Genomic DNA, 23,554 nt, shown 5'->3' on the forward strand with positions numbered 1-23,554 from the left:
GTAGATTGAGAGACATTGAAAAGATTCCAGTCCTACCCACAGGCCCGCTATGGCTGCAAATGGAAGAAAGGGGCTGCACTCTCAAAAGCAGGAAAATAAGTGGGGCTGTGTGGGGAGCAGGGAATCAGAAATCTCTAGATATGAAAATGTCATTGTAAGACCCATGATTGTGAGAATTAACTAAACAATAACTAAAGCAACTAATAAAGAAATGGACTTCTGTGTTATTGGATCTAAAACTGGATGAATAAGGGGAAAGACACAGTATAATGTGTAACTGGGAAAGAGGCTTGTGACCTTTGGAGGGGTCATGAAAATGGGGCTTCTGTACATGGCAGAGAAGGAAGCTGTGTCATGAGAAAACTCACAGACAGAAAGTATGCTAATGCCAAGGCAAACAAGACAGCTACTTTTCTTATTAGCAGAAAATATTAAAGCAATATTAACTAGCTAAAACAAAAACCAAGACTGAGTGCAGGGATGGAGAGACAGTAAAAGCAGCTGGTTCTTCTGCTGTAGCAACACCAGCTTGTCACCCTAGCTACTCAGGTGTGCTGCAGCTTGTAAGGCCTGCTTGGGGCAGCATGACTGTAGCGTCAGTCTGGGCAGCTTTATAAGATCCTGTCTCAAAAGGGAAAGGAAAAGAGGGCTGGGTGGCTCCGTGCTAGGGCACTTGCTCAGCTCAGACCAAGCCGTGGGTTCAATCTTTAGTCTCAGCATAGAAACAAACTAGATACTGGCTTGACAGTGGTATAAATTAAGAAGGCAACAGTTTAATCCCAGCCCTCAGAGGCAGAGGCAGGAAGATCTCTGTGAGTTTGAGTCATTTGCCTGGTCTACATGGAGAGTTCCAGGTCAGCCAGGGTCACTTAGCGAGACCCTGACTCAAAACAAAGAAGAAAACAGCAACAGCAACAACAGCACTTTTGTGTCTTCACCACCTGCTAGATGCTGCGTCAAGCATTTCACAAATAGTTGCTACTATCCACAGTTCGTAGACAGGGAGAACGGCAAGCCCCAAATCATCAGCCACTGAGTGGCAGTTCTGGACTCTGGGTCTGGATCTGCCTGTTTAATCTACACCTCTTTCCTGACCGCCCCCCCCCCAGCCCCACAGCTTTGCCTCCAAGAACATAAGCTACTTGGAATAATTCCACGCATCAGCGTGACCCTAAAAAGAAGTAACCATCACCAAAACTAGCAGAAGTTACCTGCCAGGCAGAAAGTGAGAATGGACTGGGTGCAGGGTGGATTAAGACTTGCAGTTTTTCTATGCATTCCCTGTATTATTTAAATTTTAACAACGGGCCCCTACGACCACTGAATTTACAAGCCTTCTCACCCAAGGGATAACAGTTCAACTCTCTGCCTGGAAGAAAGGAGAAACAGGCAGGGTGAGGCAGCGCTGTGAGCTAGGAAGTTAGCATTAGAACCCAGGGCTTCTGCATCATCAGATGAGCACACACAGGGAACCAGCATACCAGGAGTGGGGGAGAGGGTGGGCAGCTGTAGCCCCTCCCTGGAGCAGCACCTCTGCAGGACCAGATCAGGAGCCTCTCGGGGAAGTGTCTCAAAGTCTCGGATGAAGATGGGAGCATGGGGCCAGCCAATTCTCTCCAGTTCCTGTGGGTTGGCATGGGGACCCACCCCAATGGGGACCACCTGGATGTCTCCAGGCATCCTCTTGATCTCATCCGAGGCAGGGTTCCCTGTGACCATGTAGACGAGATTAGGTGCCTGCTTCCGGTCCCCCTGGCTGGGAGAGAAGCTGTGCTCAGAAAGGTACTGTAGGGCCTGCCCAGTGTTGGTCCTGTTGCCACCGTGGTAACGGATCTCCCGCACGTGCCGCAGCACGTCGTCCTTGGTCTGGGCCTCATTGAAGGTGTACTCCACGCTCACCGTGTATGAATACTGCAGCACCGAGATATGGATGCCCTCCTGGCCCACATCCATGCGCTGTATCACCTCCGCCAGGAACTCCTTGCTCTTATTGAAGTTGGCTTCCCCAACTTCGTCTGACCCCTCCAGGACAAACACCACATCCAGAACCATGGACTTCCGCTTAGGTCCAGGTGATGAAATCCCAAGAATCCCTGGACCCATAGTGATTTGGGCTACCTGGGGTGACTGAGTGGGGGCTTGGGCCTCAGGGGCAAGGTCACAGAGGTAGCTGATTATTTCATCCCTTCTCTGCTCCAGTTCATCCACCCCACTGAGCAGAAAGGCCTTGTTTTCGGGGGCCTGCTTCTCAATGAGGCGGATCTGCTTGAGACTGGCATGTGGCCCAATGCCCACCGGGATCACAATGACCTTCTTCTTCTTCAGGCCCTGGACATAGCGGACCAAATTCCTGGCCAGTCGTGGTGGCTCCTGGCTAGCAGTTAGGAGCAGAGCGATGCGGGAGGCTTCGGGGCGATCAACTTTGCCAAAGATCTGGAACATTGTGTACTTCAAAACCTCGCTGGTAGAGGCCACCTGGCTACCTGCATACTTCACCTGGCTGGCAATGCGCCGAAGCTCTGAGGGGCGCTTCCGGGCTGTGAGGTCGATGTAGGCATGCGATCCATCGTGGTACTCAACCACCGCCACACGGATGCGCCTCTGAGAGATGTGCAGCCTCTCCATCATGCCCACCACAAAAGTCTTGAGTACTTCAAACTCAGCCTCGGACAGCCTGGAGGAGCCATCCAGCAGGAAGACAAGATCTAGGAGCTTGCTGCAGTAGAAGCTGTGCAGGGGTGGCTCCGGGGTGTCCTCAACATATGGGGTGGTAGAACTGACTGGGGCGTCTGTTGGGGGTACCACCAGGCCTCCAGGCTCCTGGCAAGCTTCACAGGTAAGGTTGACACCATCACAATGACTGTGGCAGAAGGGAAAGAAACCAAGAGAATTCAGGAAGAACCATTGGGCATGTAGGACCATCTCACGGGTCCACTATAGAACCTCCCATCTGCTCCCATTGAGTGCCTTTCACCCTAATGAGATGTCACTTTTGACATTTGTTCCCAGATGTGTCTTCAACACACAAGCATGCATGCATGTGCACACACACACACACATGCATGCATGCACACGCATGAGAGAGGGGAGGAAGCAGAGCCTTCCTAAATCTTTAATCCATCTTAGAAACTGAAAAACAGTCTTTGTTGTTCTAAGCCCTCCACAGCCATTTAATGTTGACTTCTTTCCAATCTATGTCTCCAACCATATTAATATTTAATTATAATCCAAACCATCTTATAAGTGTCTCCAAGGACAAATATCTTTCTGAAAGTTGGCACATGCTGGAACTTGTAAATGTTCCACCGGAGATAAATGGCTTACGTTAGAAACCATTACAGATGTTATTAGAATTTAAGCTGTATGGATTTTGATGCGTGTTTAATTATGTCGGGCCTTAAGGAAAAGAAGAAAAAACCAGAGTAAGAAGATTTTAGAAAGATGAATGAAAGTTTAAAACCCCGCCGTTTCATCTAGCAGAAGAAAAGACCGTGGGAGGACTAGGTGTGGTGGCTCCGGGAAGTGACAGTAGTGCCACCATCCCTTCTGCCCACAGGCAGATGGTGAACAGGGAGTGTCTACCACGAACTGGCTAGCCCTCAGCCTCGCCCCAGGATACCCACAGTTTGTGTTGAATCATCACCTACTCCACGAATTTCTAGAGTACCAGACAACCTTCCAGCCTTTCCTAATCACTGCAGCCTTTTGCCGTGTTCTAGAAAGTAAAGGAACAGGCCAGTCCACAGAGAAAATGAAGATGTGCTGTGGTGGGGACCCCCACAGGATGGGGTCTCGTCCATTCTGAACCCTTGGTCTTCAGCCTTAACAATAAATCTGAGAAGGTGATTATGCCCCTAAACCCTAAGCAGGTCCTATGATCTCACTGCCAGCCAATGTCCCCAACCTTGTAACTTGCGCACATTGTGGACGGTAACAGCTGCCCCTCTCTGCAGGCTGAAGAGACATGAGGCGCCTGAAGCTTCCGTGCCCTTCGAGCTGGACACCCTAAGTAAGCTTGCACTGAACCCCCTTTCCTTATTCCTCAGCTCTGTTTCAGCACAATGAAGTTGGGTGGGATCTTACCGGGAAGTCAGTTCCTACTTCCTCCTAATCCTATGATTTATTGTCCCAATCCTTGGTTAACGGTGCATGAGTGACATACTTTCTGGTTTCCGGTGTTTGCTAGAAAATTCACCCTGGGCAGTGCTTGCTCTTGTTTGTGCAGATGGTGGCGGCAGGATCTGGCTCTGGCAGCTGTGGCCACAGCCCCTCCCCAGTGACTTGAGGTTCTCAAGTTGAAGCTCCCATTAGGCTTGATTGGTGTCAGGGAGTGGTGCTGACCGTGTGAGCGTTTTAATAAATGTTCCCAACCCAAGGGCAGGACTTCAGAAAGCCCAGGAATCGGCCTCAGGACTCCTCTCCTCCCCAAAGCCAGGTTCCCAGAGTTTGTTCCAGCAAGAGCCCAAGGTAGCAGTGACTGTCTTCCCTCTCAGTTCTGAAAAGCCACGTCCTGTGGCCTGGACCACAGCCCTAAGATGCTTGTGTTACACTTAGGGCCAAGGACCCCATCTCTCTTTTCCTTCCTACATTCACAGATCCCCCAAAATGCTTAATATCCATAGATACTGGTCCTCAGATTGGATGTGATGCCCACTTATAGTGAAGTAGAAATACTAACTACCATTGCTTGGTCATACATGCTACATACATGTGTTGGGATATTATATTCCATCCCCCAAAATGTATATTTTCCACAAACAAAACAAAAAATCTTTAACAAATACGGGGGGGGGGGGGAGAATCTCTTAAAGAAAGAGAATCAGACTCCAGAAACAAACCCAACAGCACACTAAAGGGATAGATAGGTGGGTAGATGAATGGGTGGATAGATGGGTGGGTGGATGGATGGATGGATGGATGGATGGGTGGGTGGATGGATGAGTGGGTGAGTGGGTTGATGGATGGGTGGGTGGGTGGGCGGGCAGGTGGATGAATTAGTGGATGGGTGAGTGGGTGAATGGGTCAATGGATGGATGGATGGATGGATGGATGGATAAATGGATGGGTGAATGGGTGGGTAGGTGGATGGGTGGGTACATGGGTGGGTGGGTAGGAGGATGTGTGGTTGGATGAATGGAGGAATGGATGGATGGATGGATGGATGGATGGATGGATGGATGGATGGATGGATGGATACATAGGCGCATGGGTGCATGGATTAGCTAATTAAGCTCAGCCTCAGTTCATGGTGCCCAGGGGTGTTTTCTGGTGCCCAGGTTCTGAGAGCCAGCATGGGGAACAGCCAGTCAAGAACTCCACTTTACCAATTCTGACAGTGTGCAGGGTCATCAGGGTTCAAGGTGACTTTCTTTCCAGAGGCCAAACGTCGTCCAGCCACCTCACACACAGGGCAGTCTTGGGGGTCCACACAGGTCTGCAGAAGTTCATCCAGGATTCTCCCTGCATGACACACCACATTAGGAGCCCACCTGTCACCTCTCATATCAGCTAGGTAGGTCTACCTGCCACTGCAGGAAACTGTCCCAGAAACCCACTCTCTAAGCTCCCAGGCGGTCACCTCACCACACAGGGAGCATCCTTCTTCTTTGGTGCTTTGTCTGTCTGCCCCTCTGGGAAGCTGGGATGGGGCTTCCTACACCACATCTCTCCCCTTCCCAAGCCTTTAAGACAAATGAAATCTTATCTCCAAACACCCGAGAAGTGTCTGGGCTCAGCTAGCTCCTCTTAAGAGTGAACTCAATAACTTTAGAGCTGGTCTGTCTAACACGACACACCATGAGGCTACTTCTATGTAAATGAAGCGTAATTCCGTGACATGAAGAGGCCTTTTCCTCACACCTACTAGCCATCACTGCATTGACCAGAATGTTGCTGCCACTGCAGCAAGTTCTGCAGGAAAGTGTTGTTCTCTTTAACCCAGGAGGCTGAGGCAGAAGGATGGCAAGTTTGAAGCCAGTCTGAGCTATACAGCAAGACTCTACAGGGAAGGAAGGAGGGAGGGAAGGAGAGAGGTAGGTAGGAAGAGAAGAAGGGAGGGAAGGATTGACTGCTCTATGTGATAAACCCACAAATGAAAGGGATTTTCAGGAGGAATGGGGTGAAGCTAAGTGGAAGCGCACACGGGCATCAGAGCACAAAGGGCAGGTGAGACAACCCTAACGTGGCAAAAACTCAGAGCCGGCCTGGCTTTGATATAGAGATCCAGGCGATCGGACTTGCTTGAGGTCCGGGAATGGGGCACCCCTGGACAGAGGAGGCCAAGCTGAAGCAGAAGGAATACACCTAAGAGCCCATTCCACCGCCAAGGAGAGGCCTCACCTGGAGGGCAGTGAGCATGGCACCCCTCCACGCACTGCACAGGGCAAGCCAGAGGCTCGGGGTGCTGGCAGGTGACGGGGCAGGCAGGCGCACAGCTGTCATAGCGCCACTCACACTCGTAGGCATTTTCCCGAATGTTCCTCTCTTCACAGCTCTGGGCTGTGGAGACAGAGAAAGAGGCGCCAGGTGGCCCTCGGCAACACAACAGTGTCGTGTCCCTTCTTCCGGGATTTCTCCAGAAGTCCCCACATATCCATCTTGACTCCATGACCCTACTCAGCCTGGCTGTGAATTCCTTACTCCTGTCACCACACTAGCCTTCTTCAGCATCCACGTCCCCCTCGCTCTTACGGAGATGCCTTCAGCACCGTCTTAACTCCCACATTCCCACTATTCCTTTAGTATAAACTTTCTCACCCCATCACTTTATCCCCTCTGCCCGTGCCTCAGGGCACTGGGGCCAACCCTCTCCACCCTGAGAGTGCTCTCCCGTCCTCCCCACAGACCTTCAAGCCTAGGTACTTATAGGAAGGTGCATCTGAGACTGTAGGACTTGGGAACTCACGGCACAGTGTGGGCGTCCTCCAGGCTACCACCTGGCCATGTTGGGCACACACATGGGCATAGGCAGCGATGGTGTCACAGAAACAGGCGCAGTCCCCAATGGACTCACAGGAGCAAGTGTCATAAATGCAGACGTCGAGGTATGGCTCAGGGTCCACCTACAAAAAGAACTTCACATGGTCTCAACCTGAACCTGGGGTGAGAACTCTGGCTTATGGTTAGGGTGCAAGGGATAGGGTGGGGAGCTCCTACACCAAGAAAATGTAGAACACGGGTCCTAGAGAATGAATGGATGAAGAGGCAAAATTTTCTGTTTCTAATCTGGATTTCACTAAGAAATACTAAGGAAAGCAGGGCTGGTAGCCTCTCGTGCATATTGAGATGCCCTCAGAATTTGCTAGAAGGTTCCCTCTGCTGTCTCCCACCTACCTGCCTAGCTGCCTGTTCTTCCCTGTAACCCTGAGTGTGGAGTATTTTTACACACACACACACACACACACACAGATTGGTCACTCTCTGTCCTTGCCCCAATCCAGCAAACAAAATGTGGTGATGAATCAGAACACACAAGCTGCCCCCCTGAGGAGCTGTGGGGCAGCTTTGCTAGTCAGTAGGGCCTGGCTGTGCTCCCTTAGTCCCTGATCCCAAGTCTCCCTGTAGGGAGGCATGTCTGCCCACAAGCATGATCAATCAAACTGACCACTTCACGTTTTTGTCTCCAATACATGCTACTATACTCTCTAGGCTTTTTAAAGTAGTTAAGAAGGAGATGAATTCATCACCCAACGAATTGCTGCTCCCAGAACACTTCATCATCCTATGAGCCCCAAGTCCTTCCCCTTGTCTTCCTTTTTCCAGTGCAGATGCTAGCAAACCATAGACCTCTGGCAGACTGGAAATCTCTGGAAAGCTGAAGAACTGTGGTACATGTACTCAACTCATCCTTCTTATGTCCATCATACTGCATAGCACAGGTGTGTGCACATGGCTGTGTTTTTGTGTACACATAATCACACATACTTACATGCATGCCTATGAATGTGCCTGTATTTGTGCTTGCATATGTGCCACATGCACAGAGAGAGAAGTCCATTTAACTCCAGAGAATTCATCACTCTCATTTGAGACCAAGGAATAAAAAGATGCCAAAAATTCAAGAACACCCCCCCAAATCACTGGCGTTCAGGCCAGGAAAAGTTAGAACGAGAAGAGAACTGGGGACAGAAGCAGTGGTTTGCTGCTTGCCTCGAGTGTTGATAGTTGTGGGGGTCCTGATTGGGTCTGGTGACAAGGAAAGGAATTCCCTGGCTCCAGAGGGATACATGCAAAGAGAACTTCAGACCAAGAGACTTCTTGTGTATGGAAAAGTACTTGGCCAGCCATTGCTTTCTTCAAAAATTACCCATGCTCCCCTTCAGCTAGAAGCCAAGAAAGCTACCATGGTTTCTCAATAGGAATCATTTCAGGGCTCCGTCTAGGTAGTGTTCACATTAGACATCCACAGTGAAGGAAGTCGCAAACCTTCTGACCACTCTGCCTCCCTCCACCCGCAAAGCCTCACCAGCCTGTTGCAGCCCTGGAAGATGTCGCTGGTAAGGATTCTGCAGGTTGAGTCCACCATCGTCTGCTTCATGATGTTGTTGTGGCAGCTGGCCGGGGAAACATCTAGCAACAGCTGGGAACAGGAGAGAGTACCGGAGAGGCCGAACATCAGGCAGCCTTGTTGAAGGGACTCAGCCCAAAAGCCCAACTCTGCCACTGTCTACGGCTCCTGCCGCCACAGCTGCCATGAGAATAGGGGAACCCTCCATCCGCTGAGACCCCGGATGTACCTTTCTTGTGTCAGCACACTGTGAGCTCACTTTCCAGGAATTCCCGAAGTTGACAGGGTCTTCCTCCACCTGAAGGCTGCTGCTAGTGAAGTCATTGTTCTGGGTGCCATCAAAGTTCCCACACAGGCCACACACCTGATCCTGAGGGAGGAGCGGGGACACACACTGTAAACCTTAGCACACTCTCTGGGTCAGGGGAAGAAGGTACCAGGTGACCAAGGAGTCAGAAATCATCAGAGGGGGAAATGGAGGAAGGAGGAGGAGGAAGCAGACAGGGATAGAGACCCAGGGAAGAAAGAAGGAGGTCGGCAAAGTCTTGTCCTCGTGCAGCCTTTCCCTACACTTCCACACTGATCCATCTCAAAATCAAGGATGCAGAGAGAGGCTATGTGACCAAGTCTCATGGTCAAGGGCAGAGGTGGGCAGCTTGACCCTGGGGTCCCTCTGTGAATCATCAGCCTCCCTGCTCAGACTGTAAGCTGAAATAGGAGCAAGCACCACTGTGCATGGGTGAGAGAAGGAACTAAGGAGGAAGCAGGACAGCGCTGCTCTGCAGCAGACAGGAAGTCCCCTTACCCAGAGAACCACAGCTTGTTCAGGGGAACAGGTTAAAATTCTACCGAGTGAGAAAGATCATCACGGAAGGGCTACTACACACCTCTCACGCCAGGCACGCACACTGAGTCCGGCACAAGCCTGACCACAGAGAAACCATCAAGTAAGGACCTGGGAAGATGGTGATCACAAACCCACCCTACTCTCCATACACGGCCAGAACCCAGTCCTGGGACGAAGGGAAGATGACTTCATCCGTTTCTGCAGTACTGGCTTATAAGAGCAGGTATGAGTCATTGCGGAGCATGTAAGAAGGTTCCCGGTTAGACAAAAGTCACTGCATAGCCACTGCCTCTCTGAGTCCTCAGTAATGAAAACCCTCCTCTTCACCCACCGGTCTCCTTGGTCAAACTCTCCAAATGTCAGCCACCTTGGGGTCCTTGTGCATCCTACACCATCTACCCAGTTTCTCTCCCCTGGTGTTTACAGTCCTTACTCCCTCTCTTCCACGAAGACTCTACTCCTGCGTCAGACAGGGCTCATCAAGCTAACCTGTCTAAAGCATGTTCCCACAAGAACACAATCTCCACTGTGATGATGGAAAGCAAACTGTTGGCTCCACCAAAGATGTCTGTCCTGAACCCGAGAACTGTGACTGTGTTACCCCACTCGGGACTACAATTTTCACATGGCTTCCGTGTGCAGCTGGATCCCCCAAAGGCTTATTCTCTGAAAGTTTGGGTCCCCAGTGTGACACTGAGAGGTGGTGTAACCTTCAGCAGGTGGGACCTAGATAGATGCAATTGGGTCACTGGTGATGTCATCCTTAGAACAGATGATGTCATTCTCATAGGACCCCAGTCAGTTCCCACGCCATAAGAGCTTTGTTCTTGTTGTTTGTTCCTTGAAATGGAGATAAAGCAGATACAGAGGTGTCAGCTGCCAAACATGGTTATCTGAATTCGATCCCTGGAACCTACACAGGAGGCCTGGAGGGAACTAAGTTGTCCTCTGCCCTCTACATACCATGGCACATACATGCCCATACCCGTAGGTAGGTAGGTAGGTAGGTAGGTAGGTAGGTAGGTAGATAGATAGATAGATAGATAGATAGATAGATAGATAGATGAATGGGTGGTGGATGGATAGAGAGAGAGTCCACAACTATACAATAGATAGATAGATAGATAGATAGATAGTCCACAACTATTAGATAGATAGATAGATAGATAGATAGATAGATAGATAGATAGATAGATAGATAGATAGATGAATGGGTGGTGGATGGATAGAGAGAGAGTCCACAACTATACAATAGATAGATAGATAGATAGATAGATAGATAGATAGATAGATAGATAGATAGATAGATAGATAGATTGAATGAATGAATTTTAATTAACATAAGATTTAGCAGGCTAGGCCCTTGAATCCCTCTGAGTCCCTCTCTCATATGTGACTCCTTTATATGTAGCCATTTTCCCTTCCCTGTCTACTGCGCCATAACTCCCCACTGCCATAGCCAGGCCAATGCCTGCCACAGACCAGACAGATGGAACCACCCAATCCTACACTTTCAGTCTCCAACAACCATAAGAGTTGAATAAACCTCTTTCCTTCATAAAGTACTCAGCTTAGAGTGTTCAGAACATGGGGTAATCCCCAAGACAAAGGAACTTGGTACCGTTAGGTTAAGATCTTGAGATAGGAAATTGTCCTGAGCCATCAAGGTGAGCTGTGTGTAACCACAGAGTCTAACAAGGAGACAGAAAGAGGCAGAGTGTGCAAGACATTGTGACCAACAGAAGCATGGAGGGGTGGGAAGGCCTGAAGATATTACTGAATAGCAACTCATTGAATACGGGAGGTGGGGCCACAAGCCAAGGAGTGCAGCCAGACTCCAGAATCAAAAAAGTGTATCTGTCCCTTGAAAGCTCCACAGGAATGCAACCCTACCAAGTTTCTGACTTCCAGAACTAAAATGTAATACACTTGTGCTGTTTAAAGATACTGCATTTGTCCAAAGTGATTTGTCACAGCAGCATGAGAACATACACACACACACACACACACACACACACACACACACACACACACACACCTTATTTCTCCCCCTGCTGTACCTGCAGTACCCGGAACAGCCAATACATTGAGTAGAAACATAGTCAGCTTTGTTACACCTTTCTAGAAATGGAGTGGGCTGCCTCAGGGAATCATAGGCCAAGCAGCCCTCACTGGTGTATACAATTTAGACATAGACAGCACTATTCGAGATGTTGCAGACAGAGCCCCTTGTCACCGTCACGCCACTTAACGATACCATCAAAGCCCCCAAAAGTGTGGAAACCTACACAAATGCCATCGTAAGGAGATCCTCGGCAGGTTAACAAAGTGTTCCCCAAAAGGGCTAACCTGGGACCCTGAGAGGTAAGTGAGATGGTGAAATGCTTGCCGTACCGGCATGAGGGCCTGAGCTCAATCCCGGTACCCACGTAAAAAAGACAGTCATAGTGGCATGCACATGTGACCCCAGCACTAGGGAGGCAGAGATAGCAAGTCCCCAGAGCTCACTGGTCTACTAGCCCAGCCTGACTGACGAGCAATCCCAGGTCCCAGTGCAAGACTTTGCCTCAAAACACAAAGTGGATAGCTCCTGAGAATGATGCCTGAGATTGCCCACTGGCTGCCCTCCATGATGCCCACACATGCAACCACATATACATGAACATGCACACATACACGTACACATGCATGTGTGCATGTGAGCATGTGTGGTAGCCTGGACTTGCTGATAAGATAACATTCAAGACTGGATGGCGATGTTTTAATATTATATGTGCTTAATTTGCATCTTTGGGTTAAGAAACCTAAAAAAACAAATGTCACCCTGCCTACTCCTGTTCTCCCTCCCCTGGGCAAACAAAATTGTTCCCTGCTGGGCCAGTCAAGACACTATTAAAGATGCCTCTGTCCTCCCTGTGTGCAGCCAGCCTCCGTGGCAACTTAGCTCTCCTTGTGTAGGGAGTAAGAAGGCTGGACCAGAGAACACTGTCTTCCAATACAATGGGGAAGGGCAGCAGGTCACTACGTGAGCCACATGAGTCACGGGCAAGATGGAGCAAGAAGGGCCGCTGACCTGGTGTGTGTGCTTCAGGACCACGGAGACACTGAGGTGGCGGTCCCAGACCACAGAGAGGCCTTGACTCAGCAGCAGGATGATGTACCGGCCAGACTCCACCACCTCGAAGTGAGACTCATCTTTTAGGGGCTTCTTCACGTTCACCTGAAAGAAGGAACCCGGAAGGGAAGTAAAAGAAGTTCGAGTTCAGGACTCCCCTCTCTGTTCATAGCTTGTCTGTCTGTCTTGCCTGTCTGCCTTGCCAACTGACACCAGCGCTGGCCCTCGAGACCTGCATGGGTCACCAGCCACTTTCTATCAGCACTCCCTGAAGCCAGCACCACACCTGGGCTTTTGTGTCCATCTGACCTACCGCCCTCCCATGCTAACAAGATGGCAGTGAGAGCACCGTGAAACACACCAGCCTGTTTCCCATTACCTCACGAGAAGGGATGGCCTCTGACCCTTGCTCATCAACTATACCAGTCCCTGGCTTGCTTTCTAATGCGGCGATGATTTTAGACATCTTCAGTCACCTGGGTGAAAAATCTACCCACCTATTAACACTGAGCCCCCAACTCCTACCTAACCCTCCATTCTCCCTGGGTGACTACCATCAGAAGCCAAGACTGAAGGACAGGGGCTGTGAAGCGCCACGCTCCAGGCAGAAGCTTCCAGAAGTCTGGCCTGAACTTCTCACCCTGCCCGAGTCGTCTCCACTGGTAAACCCTCAAAGGTCACTGCAGAGCACTTGGCCTATTGCTGGGTTGAAGCTGAGACCAATTACCCGCCACTCTTCACGGAGCTCCTCTCCCGAGGAGCCTGCCCTACGTGGGGCTTGTCATCTCTGCAAATTCTCCCCCGGCAGATCTGCCATCACCTCTGCAGGCCCACTGCTATTGTCTGCCCTGGCTGGAACTGAACTTGAAATAGAGTTGACCCTGTTGGCTCCTAGACGGCACACCTGCTAGACAGTTTTCCTTCCCTGTCTATAGAAAGTGCACTTCCAGTCCCCTGCTGTCAAGAATGGGCATTAACAAAACATCGGGGAGCAGGCAGGGGCCACAGGAGCAAATGAACCCAGTCTTTAGGAGTCTGTAGCATTGCACATATCCAAACCAGCTGAATCAGATCTGTGACCCAGGGACAACCAACCAGTGCAAATGTAGATTCTAGGGCTCCATCTCAATCTACCGTGGTATGACTCCAAGGTGGAGCCTGGAGGCCTACGCTTAACCTCTTCTTGAGCTATCGGGATACAGAGGCTGCATCTGTGGGTTCTGCTCCTCTTTTCACCTAGTCAGACCTATTCATCTGAGGAACCGGGGCTGTGGCTTTGTAGGAGAGTACTGGCTCAGCATGCCCAGGCCCTGGCATCCATGCCTGGCATGACATGATCTTTAAAAAAGTCCTTAAGACATAAAGTAACTAAAAAGCACCTCATAATGTCCCTTCGATGGATACACACGCAGGATCATTTGTTTTGCTTTCTGTAGTTTCAGTTGATTACGAAAGTATTGAATGGAAAATTCCAGAACAGTGATTAAGCTTCAAATAACTTCCATCACAACAGATTGCAGTCATTACTCTATTTTATTATTAGCCAGAATTCATGCCTTTTTCTCTCTACTTCATAATCCAAACATTATCATCTGTGCTAGATAGTTTTATGTCAGCTTGACACAAGTTAAAGTCATCTGAGAGGAGGAAGCCTCAGTTGAGGAAATGCCTCCATAAGATCCAGCTTTAAGGCATTTTCTTGACTGGTGTTTAGTCAGGGAGGACCCATCCCATTATGGGCAGTGCTACCCCTGAGCTGGTGGTCCTGGGTTCTATAAGAAAGCAGGCTGAGCAAGCCATGATGAACAAACAGCTCCCCTCCATGGCCTCTGCCCCAGTTCCTGCCTCCAGGTTCCTGTCCTGGTTGAGTTCCTGTCCTGACTTCCTTTGGTGATGCACAATGATGTGGAAGTGTAAGCCAAGTAAACCCTTTCCTCCCCAGCTTGCTTTCTGGCCATGGTGCTTCATCACAGCAATAGAAACCCTAACTAAGACATCACCAATATACGTAATAGAACGCACTGGGTTCTATACTATCTACTATCTGTGACTTCAGGCATCCACTAGGGGTTTTGTCCCTCTGTGGCTAAGAGTGACCACTGTATGTGGAAGGAAAACTCCTCCCACCTGCCATACTCTGCCCCCTCCCCAAGTCAGCACGGCCTCTTCCTGCACACAGGCAGAAATCACTGCCCATCCATTCCCGCACACAGACCACACTTGAACCACAATGGGCTCACACACTCTGTATTGGTCTGCCAATTGCTCTGCTTACAGGGTAACATGTCAGGACCTGCGTACGCTGCTGGGCCTCATTCTCCACAGTGGCTGCCCATTCTAGCAGCACAGTTCTCAGTGAACATGGGGAAAACACTCCTGATAAACCGAGGAACAAGAAGGGAAGTGGGGAACGGGCACTCACCTCTCCATCAAACAGCTCAATCTCCCCTCCTTCCACCAGGACAGTGACCCGCTTCTTGCACTTCACTGAAGGATAACTGCACCCCTCATTTCCCACCAGGATCCGGAAGGTTCCAGGGTTATCGCCACAGTAATCCTGGAGGAAGAAGGCACCAGGAGGGAAAGATTATCCCTTCTCCCAGAGCAGAAGATGACATCAGGACCTCTGGGGGGGGGAGTCTTTGAATACATGTCACAGAATATCACCAGATGTGCTGTGTACGTGGGGGACAGGGAGCAGTGTTTACAGGTAAACTCGCTCATGTGTCCAACCTCAGCCCTCACAGATGATCCCGGTACCCATGGTCAGTGCAGTGGCATGGTAATGAACACAAAGTGGAACAGGGGAGCTAGAGGATTCAGCATGTATGTCCACATACAAATACATATATAAACGTACACCTACCCATATAAATACACATGTGTACATGCATGCATGTACAAACACCTGCACATATTTATATATACTTCCACATACATATATGCACTCACAGACCCACATATACTTGTACACACATATATTCATGCAACTACACAAGCATACAACAATAAAGATGCATACACATATACATATCATAAGTAAACATGTGTCCATAGGTGCATACCTGTATACATATATATGCATACATACATACTTATAAAATGTATGTGTTCATGTGTATCTATATATACATGCATGCATACATATACATACATGTACTCACACGCAGAGATACAGAAAACACATCCCTGCGTCTGAAAGGGAGCATTAGTCCACTTCCTGGCACCACTGGGTGAACATGGCTTGAGCTAGTTCCTGGTCACACAGCTTAGAAGCGGAACAAGGCTGCAGGTGTTGGCTTGTTTTTGTCCCCAGCTGGCTTTTCAAGGGAGAAAGCTAAGCCTATGATGCTTCCCACAGGAAAGGCCCCAGGAGAAGGAAAAGGATCAAAGTGGAGGGGGGAAAACCAACACAGGATCTGAAAAAAAAATTCTGAAAACAGAGTAGCTCTGCAAGGCTTGCCAGGCAAGGGGTGCCAGGGAGTGTGTAATGCCATGCCTAAATCCATTGCTTCTGGAAGTCATTAGACAGGCTGACCCTTGAAACTGGTGCCACCCTGTCTTTTGATGCTCAGGCAAAGAGCCTGTGGAGAAGCTCTAGGGGAAACACCCAGAGGCATCAGAAGAGCCATTTCAGGGTGTGCACACATTGTCTCCCCAACACACTATCTTCCTGGGCCATCTGGGATACGTGAGGCCAGCCTGGCTGGTGCCCCAGAAAGTTCCACCCTCTCCAAGCGTGCTCTGCACATGGTGACCATGTTTACCAATAATGCCTGACACACATGTCCTGCAGCCCCGTCTCAGGCTTTGAAGTCCTACCTTCAGATCACTCCAAGCCGCCACCTCCCCCAGAGAACAGAGACCCTAGGAGCTGCATCAGCTCAATGTGTCACAGGGTACACAGGGCTGAGCTCTGAGGAAAGCGCTTGTCTTCCTTGATAAATTGTCTGGTGTCAGCCAACAAGGAAACCTCATAGCAACCCACAAAGCGGGGATAAGGAGGCACACGAGCTGGCAGGGACTCACCAGTTAAGATGTCCTAAATTCTTCTTACTGGGCTGAATGGCACCTGTGACCCCAACCTCCCCTCCTCACTATGTGAAACTGACCAGGATAGAGATAAAAATGGTAGCAAGTTTCAGTAGGGCTATAGGTCAGGCCATGTCCTCCAGGGACCATGCAAGGAAGCCTCCTGACCAGGGGTATTTCACAACAGTGGTCTGTCAGGGAGGGTGAAATCCAGCCAGGATCAGCTCCCCACGAATCCTGGGGTAGGTGTCCACCAAACTGAAGAGCTGTCTTTCTCTGATCTATACCTTACCTCACATCAAACCAGCTCAGAAAATTAAATTTTATTCCTAAACTCCATAGACCTTCAGGTACCCTTTGGGGGCTTAGAAAATTACTCTGACAAAAGCCAAACCCCAAAGTTCTTCCTACAGACAGAATCTGAGCAGGTAACTACCAGACTGCAGCCAGCATGTCCAGCTCTGTTAGATGCAGACGGTCCCTCCTTCCCTTGCTCTGGGTCTCACCTGCGCCAGGATATACTGGCACTCCCCGGGGAACAGGTACTTGAGTCCATCAAAGGTGATGTAGTGGGCCATGCCAAGGGCAGAGCAGGTGGCGTCACACACATGGTTTGTGCAGTTCCACTTCCGGTCCCGGCAGACACTAGGAAAAGCAATCCCGTGTTGCTGGTTTGCACCAGAGTGCCAGGGGCTCAGTCGGGTCTCAGGGAACAAGAAGGCAGTGGGGGACAAGAAGACGCCAGATAGTCACTGAGGTAGCTTCAAGAAGTTAAGCATTTGCAGCCTGTGGAAGGAGCATGGGCCTAACAGGCCTCCACAGGATCTGCAGGAGAAAGGGAGGTCAGGCTGCTCTCTAGCTCCAAGGAGGAAGCAGGTATGGCATGAAGCAAGTGTGGATCCAGGAAGTTGAAGGGAAGGTGGACTCTAAGCCATCTGCCATGGACTCGCTAAAGCTTGGCCTCACCCTAAAAGCTGCAGAGCGCCTGAGATTAGCCACAGGGTCACTGTCTTACAGACAGACCAACAGCCATCTCAAGATGAAGAAGCAGGGACATTCTGAGGCTGGAAATTTGAATGGGTGTGCGAGTCTGCCAGGAGCGGTTTTGTGTGTGTGGTTATGTGTTTATGTCTATACCAATTTGCTGGCCACATGTCCCACCTCTCGCTGCCCTTAACCAGAGCCAATCTAGGGAAGCCCGCTCATGCGTCAGAGGTGGTGAGCTCAGACCTCAGGCACTCATGGCTCCCCAACCTCTGTCCACATGGGCCCCTAAGATTGCCTACAGCCAGAATAGAAGCTGGGGTGAGGGTAAGGGAGCCAGGGAAGGATAACCAAAGAAGGCAGAAGGAAACCGCCACTGCCTCCTCACCCTCAGGACACTCGTGGACAGCACAGGGATAGGGGAAGAGACGGACCTTGAAATCCAGCCTTAAAGAAGAACAAAATGGATCATTTGCACAATGGAACCAGGAGATCATCGCGTTAAGCAAATTAAGCCAGACTCAGATAATTATCATGTTTTCTCTTGTATGCAGGGTCAAGATTTATTTAAAGGATGCAAAAGTAGAAGAGACTACTTGTGGGAGAGGAAGGGACAGTAAGAGCAGAGAGGGACAAAGGACAGTGACCCAGGAGAATATACGCACAAAATATATCCTATGCATGTATGTGAATGACTTAATGAAACCATTACCCCTTGTATGACTAATAAAAATATATTTAAAAAGAAGAAGAAAGGAAGAGGGAGGCTTGAGAGGACCTTTTCAACACCACCCACCACCCTGGACGCCTCTGTGAAAGAAGTTCCGAGAACAGAACTGCCCATCTGTAGGGAGCAGGTGCGTGGCCTATCAAAGGATGGAAAGGGGCATTTGAAGGATGAGGAAGCAGAGGCAGAATCAGGACAAGAGCACTCAGGTTCTCAAGGGTATGAGGACAAGTGTCACAAGTCCTGTGTCCCACAGACCCTTAGGCAACCTCCATGACTGGTCCCCAGGGCATACCCAGAGGCTCACCAGGTGTTGCAGCCGATCTTCACTGTATCTCCTGGAGCATACTCTTGGCCCTGGTGGAAGCAGGGACATCGCTCCAAGGCCACACACTTGTTTTCATGGCGGACCTACAGGAAAAGAAATCAAGTGTGACAAGAGCCACAGGGACTGCTATCACTGCTAAGGAGGCGTCATGATCGATCCTGCCAGGAGCCCAGGATGAAGAGAGGAACCGAGCTCAGGGCAACCTCAGCAACAAATGAGCTAGGGCAAGAGTCAACAACAGGCTGGGTGTTGGCAGACACAGGCACCTTCTACATCGTTTCTCCCTGTCAATCAAAGACACACAGCCTCTGCCCTGCTGGGTGCTACAACCTGGGACACATTTGCAAAGACTTCAGAAACCCGTGTCAGAAGCCCTGGGAGCGCATCTCCCAGGCCCAGCCTTGCCACACAAAAGATGGCTCCAGGGGACGTGGGAGTTACGGGTAGAGACCAAAGGAGAATTATTTACCAGTGAGCGGAAAGGGGGAGAAAGGAAAGAGTCAAGTGTTCAGAGGCAGGTAAATGATGCAGTTCTAAAGGGACCCTGGGAGTTGGTTTGCTGTGGGGTGCTAGAGGGTTCTTCACAGAACTCTTTGATGAGGCGAGCAATGCCTACCTACGCTGCTAGTTCTTAAAACGGGGAGGAAAACTGCACACACATGTGGTTCCAATTTCACGTGCATGTAATACAGATTTCATTGCTAACCAAAGCTAGAAGGAAATAGGGTGGCTGTCCCCAGGTAGAGAGCCGTGAGATAAAGAAGTTCTGGGCTTATTTTCTTTTCTAGTTTTAATTTTTTTCCCCAAATGTTCTCTGACAAGTAGATATTATATTTATAGCTTAAAATGGATCTCGTATTTGATGATAATTAATAAGCATTTAGTGCCTTGGAAGAGAGACTAAAGACTAGGCAGAGGAGACATATCAAAGTCCAGCTCAAAGCGTGTCCAAGACACACATATCACGTGACCCTCCTCCCAAGGTCACCTTTTCCAGTCCTGATGCTCTGACGGGCTATCCACAGATGTGCTGTCCCTCCTTCCTCACCCCCTGAGGAAGTGACTCTGTAGCAGGCTACACATCCCAGGTCTGCTAAGGACAAGTGGGTGGAGAAAGAAACCAGCTGCTGGCTCAGTGGGCTTAAGAAACACTGCCAAACCTACCCTAACCCCACCATGGCCCACTGCCACCTCAACCAAGAAGCTGCCTTGGATATCTGCACTGGCCGGACCTCCCCTGAGATGTGATACAATGTTCTTTGATCATACACTCTCCCCTGTTACCCTCTCTTGATCTTAGGTGAAGGCCCGGAGCTGCTGAGCTCCAGAACTACCTAGCTAGCAGGGAGAGGTACCTGGTTTAGAAGATTCTCAGTCCAGTGATCTGGTGAACCTGCCCTGCAAGCTTGAGTCACTAGATCTGCGGACGAAACTAAACCCTGGGATATGTGTGTACAAAGGATTTCCACATCAGAACCGCAGGTTGAAATTGTGGGTGCACACATACATGTACTGGAAGATGGGAAGAATAGTATTCTCCATTTAGCACCACATCTGTCAGCCTCAGGAGGTGTCCCTGAGTCCCACATCCTCTAAATAATGGGGCAAAATTGGCCCAAAGAAACAGGAATATGCCAGCCCACTGTATTCTTGGTAGTGCTTAAGCCTGGGACCCCGGTGTTTAGAATACAAGGGAATTAAAAGACCAGCAGAGAAGGCAACGGTTTGACAGGGGCAAGGTGGGGCTGCAAACTTCCCTTCAGAGCCTTCCGAGGTTCCAAATAAAGACTCAGCCCATATCCTCCCAGCTTTGTCAGGCTAGACTTCAGCCTGAAGTCTGTCACCTAGTGGCTACTGTAAGAATGGTCAACACACATAGATTCCTACAGTTAATGGAGATGAGCAACAAGCCTTTATGGGAAGGGACACACTGCCCTGATAGATAACATGGTGTCTCACCACTGAGGGACATGTTCCACCTGTCACTTGCAAGTAGGTTTGACGAGGGATTCCCAGGTCCCCTGGTAGGCATTCTGGCTGTGCTTACCTCTCAGTCCAGGATGTCTCTGCTCCCCCTTCACCTGGATAAGTCCATGTGCCCAGCCCTCTTCAATGTCTGTAACACTCCAACCCCACTCAGTGCTAAGACAGCCCTGCCACACAGTGCTAACAACCGCCCTCCTCGGAGTTCGCTCTGGCTGTGCACTCTCATCTCTGCCCTGACTTGTTAGCCAGAGCACATGGCTAACTGACCGGCAGCAGCACCAAGATCAGTCTCAGCATTCCATACAGTGGAGCCAGCGAGGAGGCAGCCCATGACCTGAAAGGAGAGGAGGGGTTCCCAGGCACTGTGTGGAAACTTCCTGACTTCCTGAGAATCCCAAAGCCTTAAAGAAATCCCTGGCAACTGAGAACCACAGAAATAAAGGAGAAGCCCAGGGAATGAGGAGGGAACTGGCCCAGAAGTGGACAAGTCAGGTCAACAGCCCATAACTGAGCTATGCGGCAAGTCGTGATTTGGCATGAAGACACCCGTCTCTGCCCAGCATGTCCTTCACGAATAACAGTGGTACCGAGAGAAGACTTATGAAGCCCATAGAAGACTTTAGAAACTGTGGCAGGAACTGCCCCCAGCATGGGTTACCAACTTGCAATTGTTCAATAAGCATTGCCCAAGCCGAGAACACTGTCCTTAGTCAGCCCCCAAAACAATTATGAGGCAGAAAGAATTTCTCTGTCACCCTTCTCTGGAAATGCCCCTTATTCCTCATCATATGTAAGCGCCATACAGATACAGTGTCCCGTGTTTGCCTTCGCCTGCCCTAGACGGCCCTGCTCCATCGGCATTCCAGCTCAGGGGAGCCGAGTCCAAACGCATGTCGACTAGGACAGCAATCTGATCGGATAACTCACACTAACATGTGAACGGTGCTTCCTGCGGGACTTCTCATGCTGTGAGGTTTTGTTTTTTTATAAAGTCTTGCTTGCTAACCAAGATGAGTGTATACCCATCACAGATCTGTGAGCCTGGCTAGGTGACAGACTGTGAGTAGAAGAAGTATTTTTGACAGAGATGGGTTTCTTGCATCTTATAAACATTTATAACTTGATAAAGTACTCACCTAACTTGCACGAGGGCCCAGAAAATCTCTGGTGCCCAAAAATGAAACACTCCAGATGGGACCTTGTATCTTGGATCTGGTTTTTAAAAGAATTCTCTATGTCTTTCAGTCCATCCAAGGACCAGGAGCATGAGTACCTTTCACCGTGGCAGGATGTTCCCTAGTGCCCACAGAACAGGGTACTAGTTTGAAAGAGGCAGCTGCTAGGTGCATCAAAAGATAAATTACCATCTCCCAGACAGCATGCTACACTCTCCGCAGAGGCCTATGTATCTGCAAGCCAGTGTCCCAGTCTGAGCATTAGGGGATCGATCAGAGGATCTGAAAGGTCCTGGCTCTGCCCTAGGCTCCCACAAAGAGCCTCCACAGTGGCTGGAGTACAGGCAGCAGGGCCATGGGCTGTGCTCTGCTGCAGACTAGTGGCAAAGTTAGGTAATACCCCAACCTAAAGGAGTGGCTACGCCAGGCAAAAAGTTTACGAGTATTTTTTTACTAAAGTAAAAAGCTAAGCCTGGGCCACCTAGTAAGTTCCAGCCTGGCCTGCACTACAGAAGAAAGCCTGTCTCAAAGATTCAAAACAATCAGTCGAAGACTTGGGGAGCCTTTTACCCCCGTCCATGAACTTACAATGGTAGAGGGGACGTGGAGGGTCCTTAAAGGAGGAAGCGTAGTTTTTAGGTGACGACAATGCCACTCAGAGTAAGGTCAGCACCAGAGCGGACCTGTGACAATGAGATTGCAGAAGCCGACTGCAATGTCATGATGTCATGTCTCTCGTGTGTGACGAAAACATGTCTGTGTCGTTTCTTACATTTTCATGTTTGGTTGGTTGGTTGGTTGGTTGGTTGGTTGGTTGGTTGGTCGGTTTTATTGTTTAGAGTGCTGGAGATGAACTCAGGGCCTTGCACTGACTCATATCCTGTGGTGGTTTGAATGAGAAAAGCCCCCCACAGGTTCAGCGTTTTAATACCTAGCCCCCAGATGGTGGTGCCCTTTGGGAGAATTAGGAGGTGTGGCCTTGTTGGAGGAGGGTGTCATTGGGGGTGGGCTTAGAAGTTTCAAAAGCCTACACCATTCTTAGCTCTTTCTCTCTGCATCCTGCGTACGGATAAGAATGTGAGCTCTCAGCTACTGCTCAGCACCATACCTGCCTGCGGCCATGCTCCACATGGTGGTCATAGACTCAAATTCTGGAATTGTAGCCCCAAATAAACTTTTTCGTCAATAAGTTGTCTTGGTCATGGTGTCTTGTCACAGCAATGAAACAGGAGCTAAGACACATCCCCAACTCCTATCACCGCTTTTTGTTATTTCGTTTGTTAATCCATTTTTACTGTATTGACGAAAGCATTGGCCCACAGCAGCCTGGAAATGGAAGAAAGCAGACCTTACACCACCCCTCCAGTGGCCAAGACGAGGCGCTAACCCGCTCAGTTTCTGAGACTGAGCCTCAGTTGTTTACAAACAGCTCACTCACAGCTCTTACTATGATTCTATGGAACTTTCTCGTGTTTTTGAGATGGGATCTCTAAATCTGGTTGGCTTTCAACTCCACATGTATCCAAGGATGACTGAGCATTGAATCCTATTGCCTCTACCTACAGGCATGTACCGCCATCACCCGTTTCATGCTGGGGGTTGAACCCATGGCCTCCTGCCTGCTAGAAAAGCACTCTCCTGTGTTCCATTTCTAACTCCACAATCTTGCTTTTTTAAAGTGTTTTTGCACACATCTCCCTTGTACCCAAGCTGTTCAAGTGAGGAAGGCAGCCTGAGACCATCACAGAGGAGGCCTGTGGGATCCAGATAAAAACTGAATGACCACACAAGAGTATGGGGTCAGAGGGTGGTGGAGGTGCTAGCTTACCCCCTGCGCCCCATTCCTCCTTGAGG

General features: G+C 49.7%; 1 protein-coding gene across 1 annotated transcript in view; it reads right to left on the reverse strand.

Moving 5' to 3' along the window:
* Vwf (von Willebrand factor) overlaps positions 1-23,554 on the reverse strand; it is a 150,014-nt gene that overhangs the window by 43,556 nt on the left and 82,904 nt on the right. Inside the window, exons 19-28 of the mRNA XM_038320478.1 lie at positions 18,519-18,622; positions 17,007-17,145; positions 14,891-15,025; positions 12,427-12,573; positions 8,736-8,876; positions 8,465-8,578; positions 6,905-7,061; positions 6,340-6,498; positions 5,325-5,460; positions 1,482-2,860 (exon numbers count right to left, since the gene is read on the reverse strand). Of these exons, the coding sequence (XP_038176406.1) occupies positions 1,482-2,860; positions 5,325-5,460; positions 6,340-6,498; positions 6,905-7,061; positions 8,465-8,578; positions 8,736-8,876; positions 12,427-12,573; positions 14,891-15,025; positions 17,007-17,145; positions 18,519-18,622 (2,611 nt within the window). The remainder of the gene's footprint in view (positions 1-1,481; positions 2,861-5,324; positions 5,461-6,339; positions 6,499-6,904; positions 7,062-8,464; positions 8,579-8,735; positions 8,877-12,426; positions 12,574-14,890; positions 15,026-17,006; positions 17,146-18,518; positions 18,623-23,554) is intronic.

This window comes from Arvicola amphibius, chromosome 2 (assembly GCF_903992535.2).
Source record: "Arvicola amphibius chromosome 2, mArvAmp1.2, whole genome shotgun sequence".
NCBI lineage: Eukaryota > Metazoa > Chordata > Mammalia > Rodentia > Cricetidae > Arvicola > Arvicola amphibius.